Genomic DNA, 12,185 nt, shown 5'->3' on the forward strand with positions numbered 1-12,185 from the left:
TGAAACATGAGAAATAACTGAACCCCTTCTAGAAAAAAAACAAAGTTGTATAAAATAAAACTTTGGTAATTTTGAAACGCTTTTGGTATGAGCTGGAAGCCTGAGCGGCTTAGAAGGATCACAAAAGCATGACACTGATTTTAAGGTGGATTTCCATAAGTTGTTACTTAGATTTTTTAATTCAATTGTTTAGGTGGTGCCAGTTTATCAGTTTATCAGACTGTGTATAATATCTAGGCTATATTATATAACTGATAAGTGCTAGAAGCTTTTGAAGTTATTCAAACATTATATTTCAGTGCAATAAATGTGCAGAGCTTGTAATGGCAGAGCTGTGTAATAAGCTGTTTCTTTTTCTCAGTGTGTGGCTTACTTTATGCTGGATTGGATGTGTGGACTGTGTTGAGGAAGCCCATTCAGTTGTCAATGCTCATGGCATATGTGGAACCTTCGTTTGGAACAGAGGATACGACTGTACAGAATTCATTGTAATGTCCAAATCTGCATAGATTAAGATCTGAAGTTAACTGATCTATTTGAAATAAGGAACAATAAGCTTTTTGTTTTGTTTGTTTTGGCAGGTTCCGACTAAGGATGGATTTTTGCTTGCTGTACAAAAGATGTCTAACAGAGCATCGGGCACTTCCCGCAAGGAACCTGTTTTCTTACATCATGGATTAATGGAGGTCTTTAACATTATGTAACTTACGGTTGGATTTCTTTATCATATGATGTGGGTAATTGTGGTATTCATTTTTCTTTGTGGTTATCCTTTGATGAATATGGTTTTGTGCAGGGTGGTCAATCATGGCTTTTGAATGAGCCTAAAGAGTCTGTGGCGTTTATGTTGGCTGACTCTGGATATGATGTCTGGATCGCTAATGGGCGTACAACCACTTTCAGTTATGGCCACATTACATACAACAGAGCACAGAAGGTACTGCACACTGCACCTTAAATTTTTTCTTTTTCCTTTCTCCCGTCTTCATCGTTTTTCCTTCTGCACACTACTCCTTAAATTTTTTCTTTTTCCTTTCTCCCATATATTCGTTTTTTCTGTTTTAATGGTTTTCCCAAGAAATTTATGGGTAGATTTTTTATGATATGAAGAGTAAAGTGGCTTTCACGATCTGTAATGCCCACATAGAGCGGCTTTTCATCCTTGTCGACATAGCTCCTGTTTTAAATGCATTTTTACCATGATCCGTCTCTTTTGGTCGGCCTCATCCCAAGCAGCGCCAGCTTTTATAAAAGTGATGGTCGCAATTCGTTAAGCGACCTTGCAATCATTTTTTTATTGCCTTGTTAATCCATCTTTACAATTATATATGATCAGCTTAGGACAGTCCATAGTTTTGTTTAGACAAGAGCTGAGAACAGACTGTCTTGCCTAGGGGGAAAGAGTTTCAACAACCTTCACGTTGTATTTTGATTTTGGATAAATTTAGTCAAACTGTTTCAGACAATGAAGGTAAGTCGATAAAATAGAGTGGGTTGTAATCATTAATGGATCAAAAAATTTTAAAAAATTATTATTGGTATGTGTTTAGTATATGTCTTTAAGCTTCGTCAACAGTTTTTATGAGATTTTTAATTGGGATGGTAGGTATTTCTTGAATTGATAAATCTTTAAGGAGAAACAGCCAGTTCAATTCCTTATAAATGCATTACCTAAATAATTTGTAGTTAAGATTTTTTTACACATATTTATATGTTAAATTTATTTAATAAGATAGGAATCTTTCTTGAAAATCTTAGATGCCATCTTATCTTATATTATTATTAATTGTCATAAAATATAAAATTAAGACACTCGTCATCATCTTAATCTTAACTAGTCATGTATCTCAACCTTGTTTATATAAACAAGATTTCATATATACATTTCATTGTATTGCATAGATTAACCAGATAAAATGTAAGAGGTTTCAAGGAATTCCATTCTAACATTAAAATGTTGACAATATATCAATTGCTGTGAGGTATTCAATGACAGTTTCCATGGGTGAACATGCAGGAATTCTGGGATTGGAAGTGGGACGATCTGGTAGAATATGATATATCATCAATGCTGCATTTTGTAAACTATATGACCGGGCAACCCATTTACTACGTTGGTTATTCTCAGGTCAAGTCTCTTTCTTAAAGCTCTGTTCTTATTAAATCACCGATTTCTCTGAGTATAGACTTACTTAAAGTGGTCTTCTAATGCCAGGGTGCAATGTCCGGATTTGCAGCATTTACAGATAATCAAATATCCAGCCTTGTGAAGAAGGCTGCCATGCTGAGCCCTGTTGCTTATTTAAACCATGTTTCTTCTCCCCTAGTCACCGCAGCTGCCTGGCTATTTGTAGATAAGGTAAACATCAAAGAACAAAGGTTAAATTGTATTCTTTCTGAATGGATTATCATAGTAGCAAGAGCAGTTTTCTATGCGATTCTGACAAGTAATGAATTTGTATAGGTGGATATACTTCTTGATATGTATGAATTCAATCTCTCAAGGTAAGAAAATAGTCTCAGACTTCTGAGAATCTGAGTAAGGCTAGGAAATGCATTGGTGGTCATCCCAAGTGAAATAGCAATCCAGATGTATTTGAGCCCAACATGTACTTTAAAGTGATTGAAATGGTTGTGTTAGTCTTAATTTTTGTGAAAAATATATATAATTGATTCTAAAAATAATCTTTTGAATAAACTAATTTTATATGATATTATATAGTGCATCAGAAACGCAACTGTTGCAGACGATATGCGAAAATACACAAATTCATTGCCAGGACTTGGACTTGTTGGCCTTAATTACAGGTTCCTATATTGGTTCATGCAATCATATTTTACAAATTGATAAATTGAACAACGTATTACTTATATTTCAATTTAGATACATGAATATTTTAATTTGTAAACATTAGAATTATTCATGTAGTGATCACGAATCTATACGACTTGAAGCAGGGCCATCATGCTGTATAAACAAATCAAGGAATGCCTACTACTCCAAATACCCAGAGTCCACCTCGACGAAAAACTTGGCCCAATTGGCTCAGTGTAAGTCGAGTTCACCCATGTCTTACATTCTGAAATTTCATCGTATGAGACACCCAATTGTGAGCACCTTTTGGTTGCATTAATATTAGTCAGCTTCTTTTACAGTGTTGCGATCTGGCAGATTTGGAAAGTATGATTATGAATTGACTGGGAATCTGTTGCATTATGGGAGAACCTTCCCTCCATCCTATGACTTGTCTGCAATTCCAAAGAGTCTGTCGTTTTTTCTTGCTCATGGAGGAAATGATCCGCTGGCGGATTCAGAGGATGTGACACAACTTGCAGAGAAGCTGCCAGGAAAAGTAAAGATGTTGCTGATGCCCAACTATAACCATGGGGATATGATGCTGGGTACCTCTGCCCACACAGATGTGTACCCTCATATCTTGAAATTCTTCCACTAGACTAGTAGCGTTTTTAAGGCATAATTTGTGAAGTCGAGAACATCATTTTAAAAAAAACTGTCAATGTTGCTTTTCTTTCACTAATTTGTTATATTGATATAAATCTAGAGTCGAAATATTATTCAGAATATTGCAATTGAACTTTCAAAATGGTACTTTTGCATCTCACCCTAAAATTCGTTGTGGGAGCCATGGTTCAAATTTGATCATTTCCCTTTGAAAAATTCTTATGATGGCCAAATCATGTTGCCCTTCATCTTGGGGCTGAAAATATTAATATGTTCTTTACATTAATATAAAATATGTGTTCTATATATCTTTGTAGCCTAGAACATGCTAATAAAAGTCTAAACTCAACATATATATGGTTCCACTTGTTTTTGTCTATTATGGCTTATAACATATGAAAATACATAAGTGAGTTCTTCAAAAATATTAAACTATGTTTAAAAAACCCATAGCTTTATAATTATAAGTGAGCTTTACTTTTAGGTCAAAATGTGAAATCTTAAATTATGTTAAAAAACATTTTGTCTATTATGACTTATAACATGATGAAAGTACATAAGTGAGTTCTTCAAAAATATTAAACTATATTTAAAAAACACATAGCTTTATAATTATAAGTGAGCTTTAGTTTTAGGTCAAAATGTGAAATCTTAAATTATGTTAAAAAACATTTTGTCTATTATGGCTTATAACATGATGAAAGTACATAAATGAGTTCTTAAAAAATATTAAACTATGTTTAAAAAACACATAGCTTTATAATTATAAGTGAGCTTTACTTTTAGGTCAAAATGTGAAATCTTAAATTATGTTAAAAAACATTTTGTCTATTATGGCTTATAACATGATGAAAGTACATAAGTGAGTTCTTCAAAAATATTAAACTATATTTAAAAAACACATAGCTTTATAATTATAAGTGAGCTTTACTTTTAGGTCAAAATGTGAAATCTTAAATTATGTTAAAAAACATAAAGGTTTGATAAACAATAGGTTTAATTGAATCAATTTTGATTGGTCCTAATAAACAAATGCATGCCATTGTTTTACACCTAGTTGTAATGGTAGGCTTGATTGGACCTCTTTTGATTGAACCTAGTTTGATTTACTAATAGGAAGTTTAAGTATATATAGGGAGGCCTTCTTAGAGTTGGATAGTTGATCCTCATAGCCCAATAGCTCCTGCAAGATTTACAATAAGTCAAAAAATTAAAATTAATGATACAATATGTGCAATATTCCAAAAGCATGCAATTACGTGAGAACATCATGTTGTAGATGACTACATGTGCTAGTGCCAAGTAGAACATATATGATCAAAATGTGAGGCTTTTAGATTCACATGTGATACTATCATATGCATCTAACACATGGTAGTATTTGTTTAACATGCCCTTACCATAAAATGAGCACTACATGTGTTTGACATATGTCATCATGTCATCCATGTATTATGTGCACCATATGAACATGCTACTTGTTAGCATATTTGTGGAGTCTATTTGATGACACGAGTTTGTGTAAATATGTACAATGTAAAAATTAAATGTAGAGAAGAACCCACCAACATTTTCACTACACATTTATAATTAGACATATCTCTTATGATACAATACTTTTCTTTCAATTTTTTTTGACACCTTTCAAATGTACATTCAAAGTTTAGCTTAGGATTTTATTTTCTAAACTTATGGATCACCAAGTAATTTTCAAGTTTTCCTCTAATCCACTTTCGAATTAAATCACCAAGGAAAATGAAGTATAGTATTAGGTCTTATAAATACTATGCAGACACTTTTAGATTGTCTTATAACTAAAATATCTCTCCAATAAATGAGTTGTAGGTGACACTTCTAAAAGGATGTTGATAATGCACTCAAAAGCTCATATTAGAAGATGCACATATTGAGGAAATGTAACCCAACTCATCTTCCAATGTATAAATGCAATTAAATTAATAGTTGTTACATGGGTGAACTAATAACCTCAACTAAGCAAACAACCACATTGCTATACTAAAGGCTCTAGGCAAAGACACCTATGCATAATAAACTAGCCAATTGAATATTACACATCACTAGGACATCTCGAGAATATTCCAATCATATAAGGGACAAATCTAAGAAAATATAAGAGTAAGAATTTGCAAGTAGGAACAAAAATATAGTGACAACCTTGATCAAAAAGATAATATCAACGTGCACAATAGAATGATAATATCCAAAAACTAGACATGAACACAATTTTTACAAGATGAAAATTATACCAACGTTATAAAAGGTAAGCACTTCAAAATGAGATGAAAAAAGATGATGATTTCTACCCCATCTACCTCAACTTATTCTAAATATGTTCTTTATGCATAAAAGTTATAAAGGAATATTATTAAAAATTTAAAATCTAAAGAAAATATTATTTAAAATACACTCTTATTAAACACATTAATATTTTTTATTTTACTTTTATATGTGTTATAATTCTAAAATACCAAACCACTTTACTCTAAAAAGAGATAGGCCTACTAATTGTCGTATCACTTCATTGACTCGTTGAACTCATACAAGTTAAAATGATCGAATTTTTGTTTTGAACTTAAATTATCATAGATGAAATTTTTGTCATCACAAGCAAGAAAGATGGTAAAATAATCATTAAAAGGAACAATTAGAACTATTGTATGATCTTTGTATAGTCTTGCTTAGTTGTATGTGTTAAGTGGTATTCGTATTCTCTTCAACTACCTACTAATTGCTTCTATTTTTTGTAAACTTGTTTTGTTCAATATAAAAAAAGACTCAATTTGAGAGAAATGGGAGGCATAATAGAAGTGGGACTATGACCTTTTCGTAAATAATACTCTTATATCAATTCATTAACTCGCTTTAACTTGCAGGCCATCTACTTTATTTAATTCTATTGTACTACTAAACAATGTAGTACAATCTTGTTTGTAATTTGTAGGCTGACGAAAATACTTGTTATTTAAACTCTTTCCTCTAACATCGACAACAAATTTGCATTAATAGAAAGAATTTCAATTGTAATGAAAATTAGAAGTTAACAAGAGTTGTTAATGGTTGGGATTATGTCTTGGGTAAATTTGAAGAAATGGATATTCCTTAGATTTGAAAAAATTAGAGTTGGGATCGTGTCTTGGGTAAATGACAAAATGGATATCCCTTAAATTTGATAGAATTGTCAATGGGTTGGAATCATGTCTTAGTCAAAGAAGTTTAAGCCTAAAGATTCGTGATGTTGTACTAGATAACTGAAAATTATTTATGGCTGATATACAATCTTTCATAATTAAAAAAAAGATAATAGAAGTTTAATAATATCTAATCTTTGTTTTCAATTAAATGTTTTGAGTTTCTTTATACTGATTTGGTTTGAACTTTTTAATGATGATATTGTGTTTGTTAGTTTTGAGAATTTTTTGTGTTTTTTTCTACAGATGTTTTATTTATGGAAAACTTCTTTAATTTTTATATTGGAATTTTTTTATTGATTTGGTAAATTTGAGATTTTGGTTTGGTTCAAGCTAAGAGGGACTACTTATGGGAATCTCTTCCCAATGTCTTTACCATTGAGACCACTATTAGGGGTTCTTGATTTTCAAGGCTTTGTTCAAACCTATGAGATCAATAGTATAGAGAGGGCCTATAGGTTATGAGTATGACAACCTAGCAAAGGCACACACCCTTAGAGCTAGTTAGCCCAACAAAAACATATTCAGTGGTGGAATGAGAGTTTGAAGTTTAATGCCCACTGCAACAATGTTGTGACTTGACCACTACACTACATGCTTATTGACTTTACCTTGTAAACCTTAATTACAACACACTTGCTGATTTTAGTAATAATTGTTACTATTTTTTAATTTTTTTAATGGAAGTCCAAACCTACGAACACAAGAGCCCAACAACGGCACGAAGCACACGAGCACACCAACCCAACAAGGGCCTTCACAGAGTAGTTTTTGCCACCTGATATTGTGACACCAACTAATAGATTGAAACCTCTTCGACTAAGAGCCAAAGACTATGGGGTATCCAATCCACCAAATTTGTTCAGGGCACGATCCCGACCTCATCCCTTATGATGTTGGAGCCTTGAACTCTACAAGACTTGATCCGTGATGGGCTTATTTGGAACTGTTCAACTTCACCATAGACCAAAGACCCATTGACAATTATTACTATTTGAAAATCCTCTTCTAATATTTTTATTTTCAATTTAATATTCCAAAAAACAAATGATGAAGAAGCATAGTGCAGTACCAGAAATCATTTGTTTTATGTTTGATATAGGAAAACAATAAAAACAAAGTTGTATGAGTTTGACATGGATTCTTTATTGAAAACAGAGTATCAGTAACGATTATGATACAGAAATCCATCTGAAATGTCACAATTTCGTTGGTCGGAAGCAATCTGAATCTTGAGATGCCCTTATTCCCTGCATTTTATATGCTGGCAATCACTGTTTAAAAGGCTCGATGTCGAACAGATTATCGTCTTCTTTATTCTTTGTTACACCACTGGAATTGTGCTCTTTTGCTATTTCAGTGCTACTGCTGTGGTGAGTGAACTCCTCTTGACCGTGATCCCCATCTTTACGAATCGTCTCTTTTGCTATTTCATTGCTGTGGTGAGTGATTTCCTCTTGACCGTGACCCTCCTCTTCTTTACGAATTGTCTCTTTAATTTCCACAATCTCTCCCTCCAGCGTCACAACAACTTCGTCATGCCCACCGGGCTTATGTTCGATCTTCTCCACCATTTTGAACTTCACTTCCTCGATAGTTTCCTCCACCACGATGGAAGATGGTGGACAAGGCTTTCTCTTCTTCTTCTTGGCAAAGCAGCAGATGAAACAAAAGAGAAACGCAAACAGAAATAAACCGGCCAAACATATTCCAATGATAATAATGGTGTTGTCTGGAGGAGGAATTGCAGGTGGAGGTGGCGGATGTGGATGTGGGTGAAATGGAGGAGGAAAAATGTGTGGCGGCGGTGGAGTAATGTGGTGAGAAGGAGGAGGAGGAAGAATGTGTGGTGGAGGTGGAGTAATGTGGTGGTGAGGAGGAGGAGGAGGAGGAGGAGGTAGAATGCGTGGTGGCGGCGGAGTAATGTGGTGGGGAGGAGGTGGAGAAGTATGGATATTTGGAGGTGGTGGCGGTGGCGATGGAGCATGGGTGGGAGGAGGCGGTGGAATAAAAGGTATTGGGAAATGATTGAATAGCGGCTGTGGAAGATGGTCAAAAACATTGGGCTTAAAGGATGCCATTGATGATGTTTGGGTATTGGATTGCATGAAAATGAGTGAGGACGATGCAGGATTACAAGGGAGTGGTGTGGGTTTTGTAGGAGGAGACGTGGAAGTTGAGGGAGGGAAGAGAAAAGTGACTTGTAAGGGACAATAACGATTCTGATTTACTCGACTCCAACACTATTGATGTTGCTATCATCAAAAGTTTCTACCAACTATACGAATGAGGTTAAGTAAATAAGTTTATCATGAGTGTCAAGTACTCATCCAATGAAATTACATCTAGACGACAGATGTAAAGATCCCGCTTCCTTAAATTATGGGGAACTATAGATGTAGCAACACTCCAGTGTACTATAGATGTAGCAACACTCCAGTGGCAGAGATGAAAAAGATGTGATTTAGCACAATGTTTTGTTATTGAAGTGTTTGGAAAAACTCCATGTTTCAAATGATCAAATTGAATCTCATTATGTGTGCTAGATTATCATCATCAAATAATAATTAAAATAAGAAGAAAAAGAAGGAAATAGAGTATAATTTAGAATTATGATCGGTCTCTCTTATAACAATATTTTTTCTATTATGAAATTTTTTTATGATCTTTAAATTTTGTGTGAAATTGATTGTTTTTCTTACGTTACTATGTGTGATTTGATAAATGTTAGAGTAATCAGGATAATCACCTAATTAGTTATCTAATTAGGTCCTTTCTTACTTTATTCACTTGAGCTAAACTTAGGAATATCTTTTCTTTTATTAGATTGAACTATATTTAGCATATGTTGTCTCATTCATTATGACATGGACACTCGTAAAGAGCTCTCTTTTAATCTTTCTTTACAATTTACATCTAGTTCTCAAATGAAATAAAATAGTTCTCTTGATGTAACCATGTGACTCCAAGCTCTAGAATCAATAGATCACTTTAGTGTTATAGGACATATAGAATAAAAAAGTACCATTCCATTTTTTATATTCATATCTCATTGTGATTGTGATAGTGAAGAAGATGATACCATCGTTCCTTGGTGTAGATATTTTGATATGGTTCTTTTGAAGAAGATGCCTTTATTCATCAAGTTTCTTATTGTAATATTGGTGTTCTTCATACCCAAGTTTCTTGCAATAACTACATGTGGGCCTCTCCTTATTAGAAATGTTCCCTTTTGATATAGAAGACACATTGGATGAATCTCGTGATTTTGATCCCTTATCTAGATCATTGTTTTATTTTTTTCTTTAATATTTGAAGTCTTTGATCAATAGCAATGAAAGCTATGGTTTTCTAGACCTGAAAATACCCGTTTGAATTAGTTTGTCTTGCTCTTTTGTGAGTGAAATAAAAATGCAAGAGATGACATAGTGAACTACATAGAAAGTTTACTATTTGTTGCATGGATTATATTTAGATACTTTGTTCTCAATTTGATTTTTTTAGTTTTTATAATTTTTTTTACAATGATTTCGGTTTGATCATTTCGATATTTTTAATAGGATATTATGTTAATTGGTTTTATGTTTTTTTAAAAAAATTTCTAGAGGTGTTGGATTCATAAAAAAAATCTTTTATTTTTATCTTTTGATTTGGTAAAATCAAGTTTTTAGTCTTGTTTGAGTTCAGAGAGACCACTTATGGGATATTTCTTGCTTATGAATTTTTTGTTACTAGGAGGCATTCGTCCCTAAGGCCTTTTCATCTTGTTCTTATCAATGAGCTCAATAGTGACAATGAAGGTCCACAATCTATGAGCACAATAACCTAGTGTGCACACATTTGTGGAGACTAGTTGATAGCATGCTTGTGTAAATACCTACCATGCACAAATAATAGGTAGAGAAGACCAAACTGTAGTGTTGCAAATTGTATCCTCATAGAATCTCATACTCATTTGGGGCTCACTTTAGTGTTTCTCCCTTCATGCCCATGAGATTGACGAATTTTACTAAAGACAATGCCAAATCTAAAGGCTCAACACTATTTCTTGCTCTCTAACCTATTTTCTAACTTAGGAGGACAAGACTAGGACACATAGTAACTTAGTTCTTTTGGTCTAGGGCACCTAGGATGCTAGTCCCCTTGGACTATGGTGCTAGGTGCCATTATCTAGCCAAAAGGGGCCCAAATTTGAACCCTCTGATGGCCGAAAAGTGTTGAGAAGGACAACACTCTTGATGTTGGCCTTCTTTATTTAATTTTCAACACATTTTGTGAGGTTGAGTATCAAAGAAAGAGTTACCCCCTCATTCGAAACATCTCTCTACAAGTTTCCAATTCAAATCCAATTGAGCAAGCAATTAGATATTTTCAAGGTAGTGAAGGAGAGGTCAAGTATTTACATATTCCAAAACTAAAGATGACATCCATGATCAAGCTTCTATGAAGGTATGAATGGTCTTCCACCAAGGAAAATCAACCTTTGATGAGACTTCAAGGAACTGATACTCATAGAAACGATATTGCTATGTCCTCAGTCCTAGAGTATACATATAGTTATGAGTAGTCAGTTTGAGGCCACCATAACCCATAGTTAAGTCATTTTATCATTATTACATGTCCATTTAGTTAGCTAGGTTGGACATAGGCCTTTATAGTCATATTTAGGTCAGCCTAGGTGATATCCTAGGCATAAATAGGGTATATATAGGAGGTAAATTGAGTCTTATTTTACCATCAATTTGTGAAGTGTGCTCTCAATGTCCAGATATTTGGAGGTTTGCACCCTCAAAGTGGCTTATTAATTTATGCTATTATACATAATTCTTAGCATATTTCATATTATCTTCCTCATGTGTGTATGTTGTTTTGTTACAAGTGGTATTAGAGCATGATCTTGTCTTCGTGAAGGCAAGGCATTTTTCTTCAAATTTGGAGGTCATCTTAGAAATCACATATATTTCAAATTTGGGTGTTTTTTTTCTTATTTTTAAAAGGTTTTTGAAAAAAATATTGAAGCATCTTTAGTACAAGTTTTACAGCAATTGAAGCAAAATTGAAAGTTATTGTAGAATTAGGGTATCCACCTTAATTTTTTGTAAAGCACATATCTCACAGATCTAATAAATTTTCTTCCTAATTTTTTAAGGGTTTTTGAGGTGGTCATTGAAACGTGTATGATCCAAGTTTCAGAGACATTTCAACAAAGAAAAGTGATTTATTAAATTAAACTAGGGTTTTCAATAAATTCATGTTCAAGGCAACAATTTTGCTAATTTTGTGGATATTTTCTTAAGTGGTATATTGACTCTCTTAAGGTACACTTTTTTAAGATAATTTAGATTTATTTTGTGTGATATATTACAAATTTTTTATTTTCCATCATGATGGGTCCATCAATAAGAGGCAAGAAGAAAGTCACCACACCTAGGAAATCTCCAAATAATGAGGATATTATCTCTAGTGGAGAGAAAAATAAAGTCAAAGGTGATATTGTTTCAATATGGAAGAAG

General features: G+C 33.3%; 2 protein-coding genes across 2 annotated transcripts; one reads left to right on the top strand and one right to left on the bottom strand.

Annotated features, from left to right (window-relative positions):
• The first annotated feature begins 202 nt into the window (after positions 1-202).
• On the top strand, positions 203-3,769 carry LOC131046170 (triacylglycerol lipase 1). Its single transcript, XM_057979844.2, has 9 exons — positions 203-488; positions 582-686; positions 797-937; positions 2,018-2,128; positions 2,216-2,359; positions 2,465-2,505; positions 2,723-2,808; positions 2,959-3,051; positions 3,157-3,769. The coding sequence occupies exons 1-9, from the start codon at positions 324-326 to the stop codon at positions 3,453-3,455; spliced, it is 1,185 nt and encodes a 394-aa protein (XP_057835827.1). The 5' UTR covers positions 203-323; the 3' UTR covers positions 3,456-3,769.
• Positions 3,770-7,741: 3,972 nt separating this feature from the next.
• LOC131046209 (protein TRACHEARY ELEMENT DIFFERENTIATION-RELATED 7A-like) lies at positions 7,742-8,785 on the bottom strand. Its single transcript, XM_057979890.2, has one exon. The coding sequence runs from the start codon at positions 8,778-8,780 to the stop codon at positions 7,944-7,946; it is 837 nt and encodes a 278-aa protein (XP_057835873.2). The 5' UTR covers positions 8,781-8,785; the 3' UTR covers positions 7,742-7,943.
• Between the last annotated feature and the right edge of the window lie 3,400 nt (positions 8,786-12,185).

The sequence above is a fragment of the Cryptomeria japonica genome, chromosome 2 (genome assembly GCF_030272615.1).
Source record: "Cryptomeria japonica chromosome 2, Sugi_1.0, whole genome shotgun sequence".
Taxonomy (NCBI): domain Eukaryota; kingdom Viridiplantae; phylum Streptophyta; class Pinopsida; order Cupressales; family Cupressaceae; genus Cryptomeria; species Cryptomeria japonica.

Coding starts and splice junctions, on each gene's coding strand:
- LOC131046170 (XM_057979844.2), top strand. CDS start 324: ATGGCAGAGCTGTGTAATAAGCTGTTTCTTTTTCTCAGTGTGTGGCTT. Junction 687..796: donor TACATCATGGATTAATGGAG/GTCTTTAACATT, acceptor GGTTTTGTGCAG/GGTGGTCAATCATGGCTTTT. Junction 2,129..2,215: donor ACTACGTTGGTTATTCTCAG/GTCAAGTCTCTT, acceptor TTCTAATGCCAG/GGTGCAATGTCCGGATTTGC.
- LOC131046209 (XM_057979890.2), bottom strand. CDS start 8,780: ATGCAATCCAATACCCAAACATCATCAATGGCATCCTTTAAGCCCAAT.